At 54.3% G+C, this 19,264-nt stretch overlaps 1 protein-coding gene across 7 annotated transcripts in view; it reads left to right on the forward strand.

Moving 5' to 3' along the window:
• Positions 1-19,264, forward strand: part of DOCK1 (dedicator of cytokinesis 1) — a 331,039-nt gene that overhangs the window by 35,252 nt on the left and 276,523 nt on the right. For 5 of the 7 annotated variants that reach the window (XM_080641474.1, XM_080641473.1, XM_080641477.1 and 2 more), the window contains exons 2-5: positions 7,745-7,828; positions 12,702-12,742; positions 15,227-15,282; positions 17,438-17,534. In XM_080641474.1, the coding sequence (XP_080497600.1) occupies positions 7,745-7,828; positions 12,702-12,742; positions 15,227-15,282; positions 17,438-17,534 (278 nt within the window). The remainder of the gene's footprint in view (positions 1-7,744; positions 7,829-12,701; positions 12,743-15,226; positions 15,283-17,437; positions 17,535-19,264) is intronic. The other 2 variants (XM_080641475.1, XM_080641476.1) reach the window with 1 other exon arrangement.

A 19,264-nucleotide genomic window follows, 5' to 3' on the forward strand; every position in this document is an offset into this window, starting at 1 on the left:
CCGGATAGAACAGCCGAACGGACCGGATCCGGCCCGCGGGCCGTAGTTTGCCCACGGCTGCTCTAGATCTTTCTGTAAAGGGCAAGGTCATTTTGAAGGGGAGCAAATGATACAGTTTTTGCTTTCACTCCATCACCAACCTCACACACAGGAATACGTTGTGATCTGGTTAAATTCAGTGAGTTTGTGTCGAGTTTCCCTCAAGGCATGTGGAAATCCAATGATGAATAAATGTTTGTCCTCCCCAAGGAGTTTGGTCAAGAGCAGTGGTCGGCAAACTGCGGCTCGCGAGCCACATGCAGCTCTTTGGCCCCTTGAGTGTGGCTCTTCCACAAAATACCACGGCCTGGGCGAGTCTATTTTGAAGAAGTGGCGTTAGAAGCTAAGTTTAAGTTTAGAAATGTGGCTCTCCAAAGAAATTTCAATCGTTGTACTGTTGATATTTGGCTCTGTTAACTGATGAGTTTGCCGACCACTGGTCTAGAGCAGCGGTCGCCAACTGGTGGTCCGCGGGGTCCGAAAGGTTGGCCACCGCTGCTCTAGAGGGACAGAGAGAGAAGCAGCTCTTCAAGGCTCTGGGATGTCACAGCGCTCGTAGGGAAGGTCGGCAGTGGGCGATTTATTCAGGTGTGCAAGGACCTGGTTTTGGTTGAGGGAGAAAGTCAGAATTCAGTGAGGATCTGCAGAAGGTGAAATTAAAGGCAGGCCTTGCAGACAGGAGGGGTCTCCAGAGGTACAGGAGGAGGGGCTTTCCCAGAGTGTGGAGTGGCTTATAGCAGGCCCTGAGGTGGGCGGAGGTGGAGTGGGGAGAGAGATGAGATTGGAAAGGTGGGCTGAAGTCAGACCACCTAGGATTCTGAATGCTGAGCTGGAGAATTTAGCCACGAATGAGAAAGCGAAGGGAAATGGTGCAGTGTTTTAGAGCCAGAGTTAAAGAAGATAACTCTGGTGATGGAGAGAAGAGCGTTTATACGGTTAATATAAATTGAGCTGGGAGACCAGCCAAAACACTATTTTTCATTTCAGTGAGAGAGGGTGAAGATGTGGGCCAGGCCCAGGGGGGTGGAGGAGACAGTCTGAAAGAAACACCTGGTCCCAGGGCTGCTGAATGCCCTGTGCCAACGCGAGCAAGTCACACTCCTCTCTGTAGGACTCTGTTAAGTCGGTTGATGGCTTGTAGTGTTTTTTTCCTGGTGTCAGAGTAGTCAAGTACGTCTTATTATTTTTGTCTTACTATTTTTCTCAAAAGGGGATTATGTTTCCTCAAATCCTTTTTCTGCACCCACTGAGATGATCAGGTGATTTTTTTATCCTTTACTCTGTTAATGTGGTTGAATTACATTGATGGGTTTGTGGAGGTCAAGCCAACCTTGCATTTCTGGAATTACTCCCTTTCTGTGTAAGGAAGGAGACATCATTAGCACCAGGCTTTAGACACTGGTGGACTTTAGGACTACACGGATCTGTGTGCCTGTCAGGGAACTTCAAGCTGGATGTTGTCATTTGCCATCAGGAGGTCAATCTGAGGCCCAGAGATGACTGACTCTGGCCGAGGATTGAGGATGAGACGGTGCAGGGCTTTATCACTGTGGCCCTTGGTCCTGCTGGCCTCTGGCGCCCTACAGCCCCTCCACTGACTGCTCACATGTGGGCAGACTAAGCTGATGGAACCCTGATGAGGGAAATGGGAAAAACTCTGTGTCCACCTCATAGGACTATTGTGAGGGTTAAATTAGTCTGAGCGTGTGAAGCCCTTATCTCAATGCCTCGCCCATGGAATATACTCAGTAAATGTCAGCCAGTACCATAGCAGCAGCAGCAGCAGCAGCAGCAGCACTGTCAGCATCATTATCATCACCATCCTCATCATCACCACCACCACCACCATTGCCACCATCACCATCACTACGATCATCATCACCATCACCATCACCATCATTATCATCACCATCATCGTAATCACTACCATCAGCACTATCACCACAATCACTATCATTACCACCATCCTCATCATCAGAATCACCATCATCACCATCATCAGTATCACCACCACCATCATCACTTCCATCACCATTACTGTTATCACCATCACCATCACAATCCCCATCATCACCATCCTCATCATCAGAATCACCATCACCATCATCATCCCCATCACCATCATCACCATCATCACCATCATCAGCACTATCATCACCATCACTATTATTACCAGCATCCTCATCATCAGAATCACCATCATCATCCCCATCACCATCATCACCATCATCACCATCATCAGCACTATCATCACCATCACTATTATTACCAGCATCCTCATCATCAGAATCACCATCACCATCACCATCATTATCATCACCATCACCATCATCATAATTACCACCATTAGCACTATCACCACCATCACTATCATTACCACCATCCTTACCATCACAATCCCCATCATCACCATCCTCATCATCAGAATCACCATCACCATCACCACCACCATCACCGCCTTCATGATTCCTGGAGTTCCGCTATCACACCATCCGCCGCAGCAGCGTCATTGGTAGCACCCTCGCCGTCATTACTGTTCACAGTATGGGTGCACGTGGAAGCCCCCTCTGTGATTGCTGAGCTGCAGGTCTCTCCTCACACCGCTGGTGGCGTTGACAGGGTGAGCAGATGGAGCAGGGGTCAGGCCTTTCCCTCGTCACCTCTCTGGTGCATGTGAGCTCCGTGGGCAAAAGTTTGGGGAAAAGGATCCAGGACTGCTGCTGGCTCTTCCGGAAACAGAAAACAGCACCGTCCTGGGAAAGACCCTCCGTGCTGGCTTATCTCCACCTCCTTTCCCGGTTCACTCTGCACACGAGCGACAAGCCCAGCTTCACACCGGAGTCGTAGTCCAGGATCGAGACGTTCCTGTGCCCGCGCAGGTGGGCCCAGGGCCCCGTCTCCAGCCAGGCTCTTAGAAGGGTGAGTGGATTTGAGGAGGAGGAGGAATACGTTAGACACGCCGCCCAGCGGACAGAGGCGGTGGATGGCACACTCTCGAAGGGGTGGATGGACACGCGGGGACCATGTTCTCTTGTGGAGCTGTTCTCAGATCTCAACTGATCAGAAAAACGAAGATGATACGTTGGGCGCCTGGCAACGAGGCTGCCGTCTTTGCGCTTTGGTCGAGGGAAGACATTGAAAACCCAGATGCCATCCATCCTCATCGCCCTCCTACAGGCAAGGACGCTGCCACGCTTTCTCGTCCCTGCTCTCCCTCCCTAGAAAGGGGCAGCTCTGAGAGGTCAAGGAACCAGAATAAGGAATAGCCTTTTCTATGGAATACTTTGGGTTTATTTAAGAAATAATAAACGTTTTCCCTCATTTTTCTATCACCCCAAGAATCGGGGCACCCCAGTCACAGACTTGTCCGAGTTCGATGCCTGCAGGGGTCCCTGCTCCCGCTGCCCTCAGCAGTGAAGGAACAAACCATGGAATACCACTTACGGAACACCGCTTACGCTGTTCATCCCCCCCCCCCCCCCCCCGCATGCTTTCCTGTTGCTGCTGAAACCAAACCCCACAGCTTCAGGGGCTTCAACAGCCCACACTCTGAGCTTACAGTTCTGGAGGTCGAGTCCTGACCCCGTGTGGGCGGGGCTGCTTCCTCCTGGAGCCTCTGGGGGGTCCCTGTGGTCCTCTTCCAGCCTCTAGAGCGCCCACGCCCCTTGGCGGGCGGCCCCTTTCTTGCTCACGTTGACTTCGGCTCCTCTCTGACTCTGACCCCCCGACTCCCTCTTACACGGACCTTGCGATTACATTGGGCTCAGGTGGGTCATCCAGGACCGGCACCCCCACCTCAAGGCCCGTCACCCCTCACCACAGCCACCATGAAAGGTACCAGCCTTGCAGCGACGGGGGATTCGGACGTGGATGACTTTGGCGGCTACTGTGCTCCCTGCCACACCTCCCCTCTAACTCCCACTCCCTTGTCCGCTAATCTGAGAAAGCAGAGTTTTGTGTTTTAAAAATACACATATGTTTTATTTCAGAGAGGAAGGAAGAGGGAGAGAGAGAGAGAGAGAGGAACATCAACGATGAGAGGTGATTGATGGGCTGCCTCCAAACTAGGGATCAAGCCCGCCACCTGGGCCTGTGCCCTTACCCGGGAAACGAACTGTGACTTCCTGCTTCATAGGTCAACGCTCAACCCCTGAGCCACGCCGATGGGGCGAACGTTGAGTCTTTATTTTGGCTTTAATAGAGGACTGCTTCGGCAGTGAGTCTCAGGACAGAGGCTGAGGACGGGCAGCCTGCTTTGTGGCCCTAAGCTCTTCTATGTAATTTGGGGTTACGGTTGGGCAGCCTGCTTTGTGGCCCTTAGCTCTTCTATGTAATTTGGGGTTACATGCATAATCCCTCAGAGGCCCTTTTTTCCTTCATCCATACGAGCAGGGTCTTAGGCTCATATCATAGTTAAAGATGGAAGTTCTGTATTCACGTGTGAGAATTTCTCAACGGCTGCTGTCTGCCTGCTTCAGAGAGAGAGAATTTCTTTCAGGCGTCTGCGTGTGCCTCACAGACGCGCGTGGGCCCGGATGTACTTACAGGGGGTGCGTTCGTTTTGTTTCATTTTTATTCTTTATGACGTGTCCCCCCCCGCCTCGCCTATACCCGCATTGGCACACTGGCAGGGATGCTGTGCAGAGTGGTGCTCAATGCATTTATGGCTCCTCCTGGCCTGGGGATACGGTTATGCCGATCTGGGAAGAGCTGGCGTCTGCTCTGAGCTTCCTGTACCTGATGCAATTATTTCCTGTAAAAGATTCACCATAAAACGCTAAATAACCCTAAAAAACTGTTATTACCGTTGACGTCAGTGGAGGACAGTCCATTTTTATGAATTTTTGGTGAACATATAGGAAAATCCCTGCGAAAGTGGAATTTTCTGCATGTCCACGGCTTTAGCTGCGTTAGCATTTCTGCAAACATGGGACGGTGTGCCGGCTCTGGCTTTTTAAAAAGGGTTCTGGGCCCCACCAGCGTGGCCCAGGGGTTGAGCATCAACCTGTGACCCAGGAGGTCAGGGTTTGATTCCTGGTCGGGGCACACACCCTGGTTGTGGGCTCGATTCCCCAGTGTGGAGCGTGCAGGAGGCAGCCAATCAATGATTCCCTCTCATCATTGATGTCTCTCTCTCTCTCTCCCCCTCCCCCTTCCTCTCTGAAATCAATAAAAATATGTAAAAGGATTCTGGTAGCAATAGAAGCCTTTACTGCGGCAAAACCAAAAACTCCGACCACAGCGCGAGCCCTGGCCACACCCCGCGTGCTCGCTGCGGGCCGCCACTGCGCCACGTTGTCCGGTCTGGCCGTGGCGTTACTTTGAGACACAACGTCCACACACCCTGTGAGGAGCCGGCATCCAGGTCCTTACTTTGCAGGCGGGGAGCTGATGGCGGAGAGGGTGGGGCATTTGCTGGAGGTCGCCAGTTTCGTGGGCAGAGGCGTTCCCTGCACATTGTCTGGCTCCGATGCCAGGAGCATTGGAGCCAGCGAGGCTGCCTGGCCTGAAAGTCGGGGCTGCTGTCACAGTCGGGGGGGCGGGCCTCATGGTGGAGCTGACAGCGGGATCCATGTGCTGTGGGGCTGGGGATATTTGGAGAAGGGGTTGAAAGAGCAAGCATAGCCTTGGCCAGCTCGGCTCAGTGCTCAGAGCGTCGGCCGTAGGTCCAAAGGGTCTTAGCTTTGATTCCCGGTCAAGGGCACGTACCTCAGTTGCAGGTTCAATTCCTGGCCCCAGTCGGGGTGCAAGCAGGAGGCAAGCAATCGATGTTTCTCTCTCTTTCTTTCCTCTCTCTTCCCCCCTCTCCCTCTCTTCCACTCTCTCTAAAAAAAAAAATCAATGGGAAAAATACCCTTGGGTGAGGATTAAATTAAAAGAAAGAAAAAGCAAACGTACTTGGACCTGGCTTTGCGGAAGAGGTGGCACGGGGGATGGGAGGGGAGGTGCCCAGTTGGCGAGGGGAGGGCACCTTGGTGCACACGGGGGTGGGAGGGGTTGGCCTCTTTCTCTCAGGCTGGGACGCGAGGTGTGGTGGTCAGATGCTGGGGTGCCCCATGCTTGCCGGGGGAGCTTGCACGCACGTGATATGAACAAGGAGAATTTTAGGGATGCACACAGGAAAGTGCCATTGATGGCAGCCTAGTCTGGCGGGCGTTCAGGATGGATGGACGGGAAGTGTGTCGGGCACTTAGGGATGGGCTTCCATGGAGGACGGCGTTCAGGATGGATGGACGGGAAGTGGGTCGGGCACTTGGAGATGGGCTTCCATGGAGGACGGCGTTCAGGATGGATGGACGGGAAGTGGGTCGGGCACTTGGAGATGGGCTTCCATGGAGGACGGCGTTCAGGATGGATGGACGGGAAATGGGTCGGGCACTTGGAGATGGGCTTCCATGGAGGACGGCGTCTTTTCGGGTGGAACCCATTGCGAAGGAGGGACAGCACTGTCCCTTTGGGGTTGTTAAATCGAGAGTGGGCCCGGTGAATCATTTTTGGGTCTCAGACACTTTCTGACATCTTTTGTTCGCCGTGACCGTTCTTTTCCCCCCTGATGTGGGCGTGCACGTGTGGCCTGGATTTCCTGGCATGGCTCTTCGGGTGCTGGTCTGCGGGAGCAGGGACTGCCTCATGGCGGGAGGAGGACTTGGGCTTTTAGAGATGGTGTCGAGCACGGCCCGTGCTCAGGGTCTTCTCTTAACGCGGGACACACGTGTGCGTATTTGATGGTGACGTGGCTCTTCGGCTTCCTGGCAGCGTGGGCTGTATGATGTATTGAAAACCCATTTGGTTTCCCGAGTTTTCAGGCCATGGTTAGGAAGAAGTCATCTGCGGAAAACATGTGCTGGTGATGGAAATGTAAGGTCGTCCATCCAGTGCTAATTAGAATGCTAAGCAGTGTTATTCGGCCAGAAAAAGAATCACGTCCCGAGACAAGGCACAGCAACCCGAAGGAACCTTGACAGCGTGCCAAGCGCAAGAAGGAAGGCACAAAAGGGCAATGTTTTTTTGTTTTTGTTTTAGTTTTTTTTAAATATATTTTATTGATTTTTTACAGAGAGGAAGGGAGAGGGATAGAGAGTTAGAAACATCGATGAGAGAGAAACATCCATCAGCCGCCTCCTGCACACTCCCTACTGGGGATGTGCCCGCAACCAAGGTACATGCCCTTGACCGGAATCGAACCTGGGACCCTTCAGTCCCCAGGCTGACGCTCTATCCACTGAGCCAAACTGGTCAGGGCCAAAAGGGCAATGTTGTCTGCTTCCAATTATGTGAGGTAGCTGGCCGCCAGGTTACGGGGCGGCGGGAGGGAGGAATGGGGAGCAGTGGCTGAATGGGCGTGGGGCTTCTGTTTGCAGTGATGAGGAAGGTTTGGAAGTTGACAGGGCCGATGGTAGCACAACCTTTGACTGTTACGAACGCCACTCAACTGCACACTTAAACCCGGTTAAGAAGGCAACTCCCCATCCTTTCTCTTTTACCACAATAAAGGTCCCCTAATCGTCGTCTGGCACCATGAGGAGTTCCGCATTTCTTCTACGTAAACGATGAGCCTCTGTATTTGTCTCTTGAAAGAAAAGGCTGCTCTTGTGGGGGTCGGCGAGAAGGGTCCAGGCGGAGGCGGAATGTGTGTGAATGTTTAAAAGAGCAGCATCGGCCTCTCCACCTCCACTAACGTCTTCCCCGCTTTTCTCCCCCGCAGCCTTTTATAACTACGACGCCCGGGGCGTGGACGAACTTTCCTTACAGATAGGAGACACCGTGCACATCTTAGAAACGTACGAAGGTGCGTATCCAGCCGGGAGTCCCTTCTCGTGGTGTTCTGGGCCGTTGGCAGTGCCCCGGGGGCCGAGCGTTCCCTGGGTGAGAAAGCGCGCCTACTCGCCCGCCGTCCTCGTGGGGTTGGTTTTCTCCCGTGGCGGATGGTCAGGCGAGGACAGCAGCAAGGCCGTTGCTTATTTCACGAAGGCTTTATTCAGATGGCCTCAAAACGGAAAGTCCCTTTTATTTAGGGTACTGATGCTTGTATGTGCCCTGCACCTGCAGCTCTGGAGCATTAGGACGCTGCTCTCACCAAGTGAGCTACCCCAACCAGGTTAAAAAATTCCTTTTATTTTAACCTCTAAAATTTTTCTGTTGCAAAAAACGGTTTTCATTAAAAACAAAACACACCTCATGGGTCCCTTTGTTTGCAGGTGCATGTCATTCCTGACTGATACGCACCGACCACTTGAGAAAGATTTTAAAAAGGCATTGAGAGAGTTTAGTATTGAAGTCACCGTTTTGAGGTGTGTGATGGGAATGGCGGCTTTTCTGTGCTCTCGCTTCGATCTGTCCGTCACAGGCCTCCGGGGAACCAGCCTTGTTTGTTTCTTACGTCCTTTTCTTTTCTAAATTCTTGACCCCGTTTTTCCGAGGTCAAGGAGCGGACAGAGACGGTTGGAGCCGCGCGGGCGGGGCCCAGGAGGCGGCGGCTCTGGGTGCCGGTTGGGTGTGCGGTGCTGGCGGCGGTGGCCAGGCCCTGGGTTTCCCAGGCGATGGTTTCTCCTGTGGCGCGTTGCGTAGACCTGTTGGCCCTGTGGTTACTGCGGCACGGAAGAGAAGCAGTGTCAGGCTTGGCTTTTACGTTCTTCAGGTCCGGCAGTTCAGTGAGATTGGGTCTGAGTGGTCAGTGGCTTTATGTACTGCTCGGAGGGGTGGCTCTCAAATAGCATAGGAGCCAAAAGGAGCGATGAAAACCGAACGTTTCCCCAGCAAAGTTGCTTTCAGATTGGGTTTAGCCAAACCCTTCCCAGGGGGCGGAGGCGGTGGAGAGGACCGGCTGCCATCCCATCGTAACCAGCAAGCAAACTTCAGACGCAGGCTCGGAGATGCGCTCTGCAGCCCGTGAGCGCGCTGGGCTTTTAGGCACCAGGCGAGCCCCGACTTGCTTGCTCCGTGTCCCGGGAGGCGCCTGAGACAGGCGTAGGCCAGGCCCACCCCCACGTTCCCGCCCCTCATTCCCCAGGTGCTGCACACTGCCTTAGACCCCCATCCCACGCGCACCCTGTACCCCACAAACGTCCGGTGGAAAGAAAGAAAAGGCGTTCGCAGCGTCTTCCTCGGAGCAGATATTAACAGGGCCACAGAAGCGGGGCCCGTCCTCGGGGAAGGCGGCGTGGTGATGGACAGCGTAGGCGAGCTTGCCGCTTTTACAGCTGATCGACGGCTCGCCTGGTCTGCTCTCGGCGTCTGTTAACATTGGCTGCGAGGAGACGGAGAGAAATTAAGTCGAGGTTAAGGACCGGAACTCTCCTCTCAGACACTTTCCTCATCTGAAGGGAGCGTCTTTTTGCTTTCTGGCCCGGGTCAGCTGTAGCGGAATCCTGGTTAATGGGCGCGGGGCAGTGACATCATTCCTGGGCAGCCCGGTGCATGGGGACTGTGGCTTCCTGTCCTTCCTTCATCGGAGGAATATCCTTGTTGAAGGGGGGGATCCTTAGCGAGTCCGCGATCCCTGCCAGACATTTAACTTAAAAAAAATAACTGGAGAGCAGCAGGCGTTTGACTTTTGGGCCTGCATCCTGAGAAAGGACCCTTCCGTGAGCATTTTTTTGGGGGGCTAGCCACTCTTCCACGTTTTGCCCGGTGGTGTGGTTCAGTGGTTGAGCGTCGACCTATGAACCAGGAGGTCAGGGTTCGATTCCCGGTCAGGGCACGTGCCTGCGTTTTGTGCTCGATCCCAGTAGGGGGCGTGCAGGAGGCAGCCGATCCATGATTCTCTATCATCATTGATGTTTCTTTCCATCCCTCTGACCCTTTCCCTTCCTCTCTAAAATCAATTAAAATATTTTAAAAAATTAAAAAAAAAATCTTCTGAGGTTTGATTAGAATCCTCCTCTCTTTGTAAAGATCTTTCATGGGCCATGAATCCCCGTATTTTGGAAACTGTCTTTGGGTTTGAATCAGAACCTAGTCAGAGAAAGGCATCTGGGGAAAGAGTTTGGGCCTCGGGAGACGCGGTGATTTTATTACCATCACACAGCGGTGGGCTAACTGTTTTTCTGCTCGTTCCTCCTGTTCTGTTTACATTCCACGCAGCGTTCGAGAGTTCGGCCTTTTCTCCTGCTTTCCTCCCCCTGCTCCCGCTTTCCCTCCACGAAAATTTATTTCTGTTTGTCAAATTTGATTTTCTTTGGCTATGTGATCCTTCTCAGGATATTACGGAGATTGCTCCAGAGAATATAAAATTTCGCAAGGATCACTCTTTATATTAAGTTTCAAAAAGCGAATTTGCCCTCGGGCGATGATTAATTTCTCTGTCTCCGGCTTCTAAAGGCCGGGGGCATGGATGGCAAAAGGAAGTGTGTAGGTCACTGGAGGTGAAGGAGCTGTGAGGGGTCATGGAGGACACCCCCTGCCTTGAGAGGGTCCAGGGTCAGGCTGACCCGAGATCCCAGAGGTTGATGAAGTGACTCCCGCGTGGCCACGGGCGTGCCCGGCCTGCTGCCCGCTCATTTCTGTCGGGATCCCAGGGGCTGGACGCTGACCCTGAGGGATGCACAGGCATTGCACCGAGATTAGGGAGTTATTATTATTTTTTTTTTGGAACCATTCCTTTGATGAAACCACAGTCTCTGTGCTGCAGCAAGATTTGGGGTTTGCCTCCTGCTGGCCTGAGGGAGCCCGCCCGCCTGGGAGCTCTCGGAGGCAGAGGCTGGGTCTGAGCTGTCAGCGCGGTGCCTGGCGCATGGCATGTGGGCGCAGGCGCTGGGAGGATTAGTGCACACGGGCTTGGGAGGAAACCCCGAGCGTTTGCTTCTGCTCAGGAAGGCCGTTACAGGGTGAGCTGCCTCTGCAGGAGAGCAGAGGACAGGGTGCCCCGTGCTCACCGCCCCTGCCCCCCGCATGGCGAGCCTGCGGCTGTGTTTGCCGTGGGTTTTGTTTGCGCCTGTCCTTTGCCGGATGGCGTGCCTCTGTTTTTCGTGGATGTGCGTGTGGTCGTGCTCCGGGTCTGCTCCTGCCTGTGCAGAGGCCCTCCTGCCGACTCGGGATACAGCGTCTGCGGCTCCCGCTGCTTGTGGGCGGCCCCCCGCCTTACTCTCTGGCCTCCGGGTGCCCCCACGCCTTCACTTCCCACCACCCTGGGTCCCGCAGCCCCGAGCTTCCTGCCTTTGGCCACTTCCCATTTCTGAGCTAATTCCGACACCCCGGTTTCTAAGGGTTGACTTCGGTGCAGCATAACCCCCCCCCCCCGCCCCGTGGGTGGTTACTGTGGGGGGATCGGCCCCGCATGCACCCTCCACATGCCGGTGGGGCTCCTGGACGCGGTCGTTCGGCTCCTGCGGGGCAGAGTTGGAACGTGAGCTCTTGGCGCACTTTCTCCGAGTGCGTGGCCTGAAGTGACTTCGGGGCGACTGGGCTAAGGAAACACTGACGTCAGGCTGGGTGGGGGTGCTGGGGGGCTGGGGGGCTGGTGCTGGCGTGGACCCACGGGCGTTTGCAGGGACAGTCTCTGCCCTCAGCCCGAGGGCGGTGCGAGGGTGCGGTCAGGCCTGGCCCCTCTTGGAAGGGACTCTTCCCTTTAGAACGGAACTCCTGCCAACAGCTGCCTGGAACTCCTGCCAACAGCTGCCTCGTGTCGGCCTCCGCCCTCACTGCTGTCTTCCCCTCCCCACCGGCGGGGTGGGGACCTGAGTGTGGGCCAGACCCCGAGGGGGTCGGGGGCCGGTGCCGGGGCTGCTGCTTCCTGTCGGGGGCCTGGGCCACTTTGTGAGACCCTCGCTGCCCCGGGGCCCGGCTCCTCGGCGTGGAAGCGGCAGGAAGTCAGCTCTCAATGGCATGTCTGTTGTGGGGCAGCGGCATTTGCACTTGGCAGGGAGCCCACCGCAAGTCAGACAGAGGGAGGGACGGGAGGACGCATACTCCGGAGCCTGCCTGTGGGCAAAGGGACCCTCCTCGGAAGCCTGCTGCTTAGCTTCCAGCGACGCCTTCCAGGCCCCCGTGGCAGGTGGAGGGGAAGGAGCCGGTGGCTGCCCGTTCAGGCCCTCCCAGGCCTCCAGGACAGTTCAGACCCTCCCAGGCCTCCAGGACAGTTCAGACCCTCCCAGGCCTCCAGGACAGTCTGCAGACCCTCCCAGGCCTCCAGGACAGTCTGCAGACCCTCCCAGGCCTCCAGGACAGTCTGCAGACCCTCCCAGGCCTCCAGGACAGTCTGCAGACCCTCCCAGGCCTCCAGGACAGTCTGCAGACCCTCCCAGGCCTCCAGGACAGTCTGCAGACCCTCCCAGGCCTCCAGGACAGTCTGCAGACAGCCCCATAGTGTATCCCCCACGCGCTGGGATTGCTCCGTCCTGGGGCCTCCCAGGATCAGCAAAGCAATGCGTCCTCCGCGTGAGGTGTGGTCAGGGCCCTAAGCCAGTGGTCGGCAAACTCATTCGTCAGCAGAGCCAAATACCAACAGTACAACGATTGGAATTTCTTTTCAGAGCCACATTTTTTAAACTTAAATTTCTTCTAACGCCACTTCTTCAAAATAGACTTGCTCAGGCCATGGTATTTTGTGGAAGAGCCACACTCAAGGGGCCAAAGAGCCGCACGTGGCTCGCAAGCCGCAGTTTGCCGACCACGGGGCTAAGACGTCTCCTTGCACTAACCCTCTCGACTTTGTGTTTGTCTAGGCTGGTACAGAGGTTACACCTTAAGAAAAAAGTCTAAGAAGGTAAGTCGCTCTTCTTATTGAACCCAGCCCTCCCCCCCCCCCCCCCGTAAATCACCCCGAGAGAGGAAATCAGTTCCCTCTCGTTCGTGCCTGGCCTTTCCCTCGTGCCTCTTTCTCGGCGTTTAAACTGTGTGGGCTGCAGTGCGGACCGCCCTCGGTCCTGTTCTGGCCACTGCGTGCGTAGGAGCTGCGGCTGCGTGTCCCGAGCGCGTTGCTGGGCTGTGACAGGCCGTCGACCCGTGCGTCCTCCTCTGTCCCTGGTAGAATTTTGTCCCCTCGTTAAGCAAAAGAACGACCTGGGGAGAAGGACTTGAGAAAACTGCAGCAGCAGCAACAAAAAACGGGCAACGGGTCCCGATTTTCAGTTGCACCGCATCCTCGATGACAAGTGGATAGATTTGCGAGGCCCACGCAGGCTCCCGTTTTAGGCCGCTGTGCTGCCTGCAGACGAAGGCGCGTCTGCGTCCCGACAGCCTGCACGCGTCCTGTGAGTGTCCGAGGCCCAGACCTACCATGACAGCTCGGTCGCTGTGGCGGCCACTCCCGCACGCCGTCCTGTGTGGCCTCTCTGTAAACCCAGGATGGCTGTCCTGTGTCCTCCCGTGACGTGGCGTCCTGCGGGCTGTGGTCAGGCCGGCCACGTTCGCTGGTGTACGCTTCATGCCTAATTATGCTTGACAGAGGCCTCATCTTACTTCTCTTTCCTGACCTCGCCTCTCATTATCTCCTGGCTGGGCTGGGCTCCGCTCGCAGTCCGGAGCCTGTAACCACGGCTTCCGAAGCCAGCGGCTCCAGCCAGGCCTTCCCACCCACCCCGTCAGCTCGGACTGGGCCGCAGGTTGGCACCCGGGGGCCTGGAGGTTGGCACCGGCCTCTAACCGGCTGGGTGGTGGCCTAGAGTTCCCCGGGGGAAGCCGTGGCCCATGGATGCCCCTTCTGTAATAAGAGTGCCTTCCTTCCAGAGCAACCCCGGTTTGATCTGAAGACTTTAGTAAGGAAGACATGAGAATCCTGGACCGCCACGGGCTGCCATCTCTGCCCCTCTCCTTCCCTCTCTGTGATAAATCTTATTTACTTACTTATTTTTAAAGGGTTAGACATGCTGGCATTCCCAGTCTCTCTCTTTTTTAAAAAATACATTTTTATTGGTTTTTAAAGAGCAAGGTAGGGAGAGAGAGAGAGGAAGTCGTCGATTGGCTGCCTCCTGCAAGGTCCCTACTGGGGATCTAGCGTGCATCCCAGTCTTGTGTCCTGACTTGGAAGGAATCGAACCGGCAACCTCTTGGTTCCTGGGTCGAAGCTCAACTTCTGAGCCACACTGGCCAGGCTGATAGTTCCTTTTTTTTAAAAAAAGTTTTTTTTTTTATATTTTATTGATTTTTTTACAGAGAGGAAGGGAAAGGGATAGAGAGTTAGAAACATCGATGAGAGAGAAACATCGATCAGCTGCCTCCTGCACACCCCCTACTGAGGATGTGCCAGCAACCAAGGTGCATGCCCTTGACCAGAATCGAACCCGGGACCCTTCAGTCCACAGGCCGACGCTCTATCCACTGAGCCACACCGGCCGGGCTGATAGTTTCTTTTTATATGAAATTCGTCCACGTCCCCGGTCGGCAGGAGGACCAGGACTCGTGGCGGCCGAGCACGTGCCCAGCATGACAGGTGCTTGTGGTTTCTGGATGCCCCGTTCAACCCTTTTGGGGCCAGATGCCAGGCCACCCGATCAGAAGCTCCTGCTCCCACAACAGGTGCGTCAAAGCCACCCGTGCCGCTGAGTGGCTTGCGGCTGCGCGCCCTGAATCTTACGCAGTCAGCCGTACCCGGCTTGCGTGGCGCTGCCCAAGGCCCAGCCTGCCTCTCAGTGCCCCCCTCCACTCCCCTCCAGGAGGGAGCCTGCCCTGGCTCGGTGAGGCTCCTGGCACTTCTGGTCTGTGCCCCATTGTCTCCTGGGCCCCATTCAGGGGGCTCCGCATGCTTGCTTCACCCAGGAGATGAGAGCCCTGCGAACCGTGCCCCCCTAGTGGCGACGGGGCAAGATGCACCAGTTTCTGCATCCGATGGTTGAGGAAGTCTCTGTGGGTCAGGCCGCTTTCGGCGGTCGTTTCAGCTCTTTGCGATCAGGAACCAGCAGAGACCATCACCAAAAGTTGCCCGTGGGCATCCGTCGGCTGATGGTCGGCCTGTGTCCAGGTCAGCAGTGCAGACGGGGTGCGGCCCGTGGAGGCGTCACAGGACCGTCCTCCGGGATCGTGTCTTTGCAAACACATCACCTCTGCTGCTTCCTAACGTATCCGCAGCCTCGTTGAAACACAAGCTGATGCGTTGCCATCTTTCACGCGTTGTTTTCCGTGAGGCCGACCCTGAGTTTGCAGAATTAATAGAGACCCAATCACCCCCCACCTTTTTTGGGGACAGTTGTTTGATTGACAGTCAATAATCATATTGATAATAAAAACTGTCTCTTTTCTTTCCTCCCCAAAGGGTATATTTCCTGCCTCATATATTCATCTGAAAGAAGCCATCGTTGAAGGAAAAGGGTGAGTCTGGTCTTGGTGTGTCCATGAAGGATGCAGTATTTGTCTTGCTGCCCTTCCCATGGCAGGGTCCTAGAGGGGTTGGGTAGTGGGTGTGGCTGGCCACAGGTGGCAGGAGGAAGAGGGACTTAGGGTTGTGTGCAACCTGGTTTTGAGCCTTTGGAGAGTCTCAGCTCCTTACCTGCAGTCATTGTCCTTGAACCTGATGTCAGTTTTGGAGAGCACCCCAGTGCCCTGTGCTTCCTCAGGGAGCTGCCCCACGAGGCAGAGGCCACACGGCCCCCCGCTCGGAAGGCGTTTCTGGAAGACTTTGCAGGCTTTGGTGCAGGTGGAGTTTAGGGTGAACACCCCGTTGTGACATGGGGACGTGTAACATGGACATTTTGTCCGGCTGTGACGTGAGTTTCTTAGAGGTCATCCCCGTGATGTACAAGGTCATTACAAGGGCATTGCAGCATGAGGACCCACGAGGCAGGAGTGAGAAATGACTAGCCAGGTGCGCACGGGGGGGAGAGGGAACGTTAGGATGTTTTCCTTGTTTGTCTCAGCTCCGTCTTCGCTCTCCGTCAAGCATGTAGGTTATCAAATTACTAATCAGATGATTGCTGCATAATGACGCCTCTCCGGCTGATTGCAAAATTGCCTCTCCACGCCGCGCGCACTTTCCCTGCGTGGAGGGGACCCGCTCAGCTTTCCGAGGTCCCGTGACAGGCGCCTCATTAAAGCGAAGAAAGTCATTGAGAGGCATGGGTGTGATGGCCCGGAATGTGGTCTTGTTTTACACAGACAAGATGTTTGGCAAGCAGGATTAAAAGTAAATAAATTGAAGGGGCGATAAAGGAGGCAGGCGGTGGAACTTTCTGCCCCTCGCGGAAATGACTGAAGAAGGGGCGCTGTCCGTGTGTTTCCCATCCGTCTCCACAGGCAACAGCGAGCAGTCAGATAGTGGATGATTGATCTTTTAAAACATGCTTTGATGAATACAAACAAATACATGGAAACTATAATTACGAGGCATAACAGTAAAGCGAACAAGAGATTGTTTTAACTCTCAGTAAACAGAGTTGCACCCCGCCCGACAGAGAGACGGGCGCAGAGGGACAGGGGCACCCTGGTCCCGTGCCTGAGGCTGGTGGATGATGCCCGGCGTGCGCAGTGGATGGAGAACTGGGGGGAACTGGCAGCTTAGAAACACTGTCCCTGCCGCTGCTTCCCGCTACCTGTCGCTGTTCTCCATGCTGTTACCCGGCCCTGTCTCCCCTCCACGGCCCACCCCCCCCCCCCCCCCCCGAAACCTACCTGCCTTTCCCTTCCCTCCCCGCCCAGAGCCTCCTGCCTTCAGACCGCCTGGGGGATCTCCTTCCTCCTCCTTCCTCCGTCCGCCTTCCCTTTCTTCTCCTGGTCCTGGGCGGGCCATACACAGGAGGCAACCGATCGCTATGTCTCTCACATGGAGGTTTCTCCCTCTCGTTCTCTCTCTTCCTCCTCCCTCCTTCCCTTCCACTCTCTCTAAAAATCAACAGAAAAAAAATCCTCGGGTGAGGACTAACAAAAACACCATGCTCAGCTGGGAAGGACAGGTTTCGGACAAGTCAAGGTTAATCTGTTGGGGTGGAGAGAAAGGGAGAGGGGCCATCAGAGTAGGGGTCAGGTGTGGGATGCCTGTGGCCATTTGAAAGCAGTGACTTGGCTCATAGTTCGCCAGGGTAACTGCTCCGGCATTATCACATAATGAGCTTTATGCTCCACGGAAATGCGGAAGCCATCCTATTCCGAGCCTGCGTTTTAATGCCACGCGGGTTGGTTGTAATTTGGGGCACGCCTGAGATCGATGGGGACACGTGATGGAGGTGCCCCCCGCCTCCCAGACCTTGACGTCCTGAAGACTCTGGGGTATTGCCCGCCTGCTTCGTCTGGGCCTGACATCGGAGGTGGGCGGCTGGCACAGCGGGTAGCCGACCCGCATTCTCAGGCTTTGTCCAAACACCACCTGTCGCTCTTAGAGACTCGCGCCACCTTCTGTGTGGCCACAGCCCTGCTGGTGCCTTTTCTCTCTGTCTGCTTATTTGATCTATGGCCCGGGTTTGCAATGTACAGGGTGCCACTCACAGGGATGACGGAGCCGTGAACTTAGCTGCCTCTCCTCCTCTCTCCGCAGGCAACATGAAACGGTCATCCCGGGCGACCTGCCGCTCATTCAGGAGGTCACCACGACGCTCCGGGAGTGGTCCACCATCTGGCGGCAGCTCTACGTGGTGAGAGCCCATGGAATTGCAGCTAAACACGTGACCGTGGCCTCTCGGGGCCTTTTCTGTCCCGATAGATGTGTGTCCCTCCCTTCCCCCCCCCCCCCCCCCCTCAGAACCTCAGAAGCAGACCTGGGGACCAGGTGATACTCAGAAAAGGCAAAGAAAGCAGCATGGCTCGGATTCTGCTCAGCCTTGGGGGGGGGGGGGTCGTGCGCCCTTTGACCTGCTCTGTATTGGGGTGCAGCTGTGTCTCACCTTCCTCGTGTTAGAAGAGGGACAGGCTGCTTTGCTTTCCAAGAAGGATTGGGCAAGCCCTGTTGACGGACCCTCAGTGTTTATATTTTGTCCTTGAAGGCAAAAATCTGCTTTTAAACTGCAGTAGGTGCTCATTTAGGGATTTGGTAGGAGAGGATTACTATTTTTTTTTTTTTTTTGACCACTCTCTGCTGTTATCATTGGAGAAAACTGCTTAGCCTTGTGGATTTCGGCATGATGGTCAGAGGGGGGGAATCATTTCCATTCTGGCTTCTTTGTCCGTGTCTGCTGGTTGTGGGGAAAGTCTTCTTATTAATGCAGAGAGTTTGGGGCCATGGCATCTTCCGTTTCCTATTCCCTCGGGGCACAAAAACTCATATTTGCAAAGATTACCTTTTGTTAGCCCTTATTTCTATTCCAGCTGCTGCTTGCGTCTCATATGCTAATGCTGTCAGCTCAGAGCTGGGCTGTGCAGGGCCTGCAGCGCCTGGGTTCTGGGGACCTGGGCAGCTTCCTGAGATCCCGCAGCTGCGCGAGGCAGCCTCCTTGGTTTTCATTATACAGCCGCTTCCTGCAAATGCACAGTAATAAGCAGTTGCTGTAATTGTTCATCCAATGTTCTCCGAAACCTCAACGCGTCAAGTTAGCTATGAATGTTTTGTGTAAATCAGAGCAATTTTGTCATTGCTGTTTCACATTTGACTTAGCAATTTTTAAACAAAATAATGCAGCAAAACAAACAGGAGTGGATGCTGGCTCATGTGTTAGTGGACACGGTTTTATTTTATTTTATTTATTTTTTAAAAAATATTTTTATTGATTTTGGAGAGGAAGGGAGAGGGAGAGAGAGAGAGAGAAACATCTTTGAGAGAGAAACATCAACATTGATCAGCTGCCTCCTGCATGCCCCCCTGCTGGGGATCGAGCCTGCAACCAGGGCTTGTGCCCTGACCGGGAATCCAACAGTGACCTCCCAGTTCATAGGTCGATGCTCAACCACTGAGCCACGTGGGATGGGCAGTGGACAAGGTTTGAGCCATATTGCCCGGAAGCCAGGCATTCCCAATGGCTCCTTTGGTCTCCTTTTTAAAAATTTATATTTGCCCTTTATGGACCTACATTGTGGGATTTGTACAAAGATGAACGCTTATATTTTTACTTTTGTTTTTGTGTGATTACTTTTTGCTCTACTGTGTTGTTGTAGACAATTTAGCAAAATATTAAGGATTTTAGATGTTTGATAAGGCTTCAGAAAAATGGACCAGGAGAATTAGTAAGAGGGGAACAAAAATAGTTTTTCAATAAACCATTAATTTTGACCATTTAGTTTTCATTTAATAAATTAACATCAGGAACATGCTACAGAGAAGAGTTAATGTGATGTTAGTGTGTTATATGATGATGGAAGTGGGGAACTTAGGAATCATTGGAAGGAGGTGAAATACTGGAAATAGTGGGATGAGAGACTCATGTATGTGGAG

Source organism: Plecotus auritus (assembly GCF_963455305.1).
Source record: "Plecotus auritus genome assembly, chromosome: 9".
Taxonomy (NCBI): domain Eukaryota; kingdom Metazoa; phylum Chordata; class Mammalia; order Chiroptera; family Vespertilionidae; genus Plecotus; species Plecotus auritus.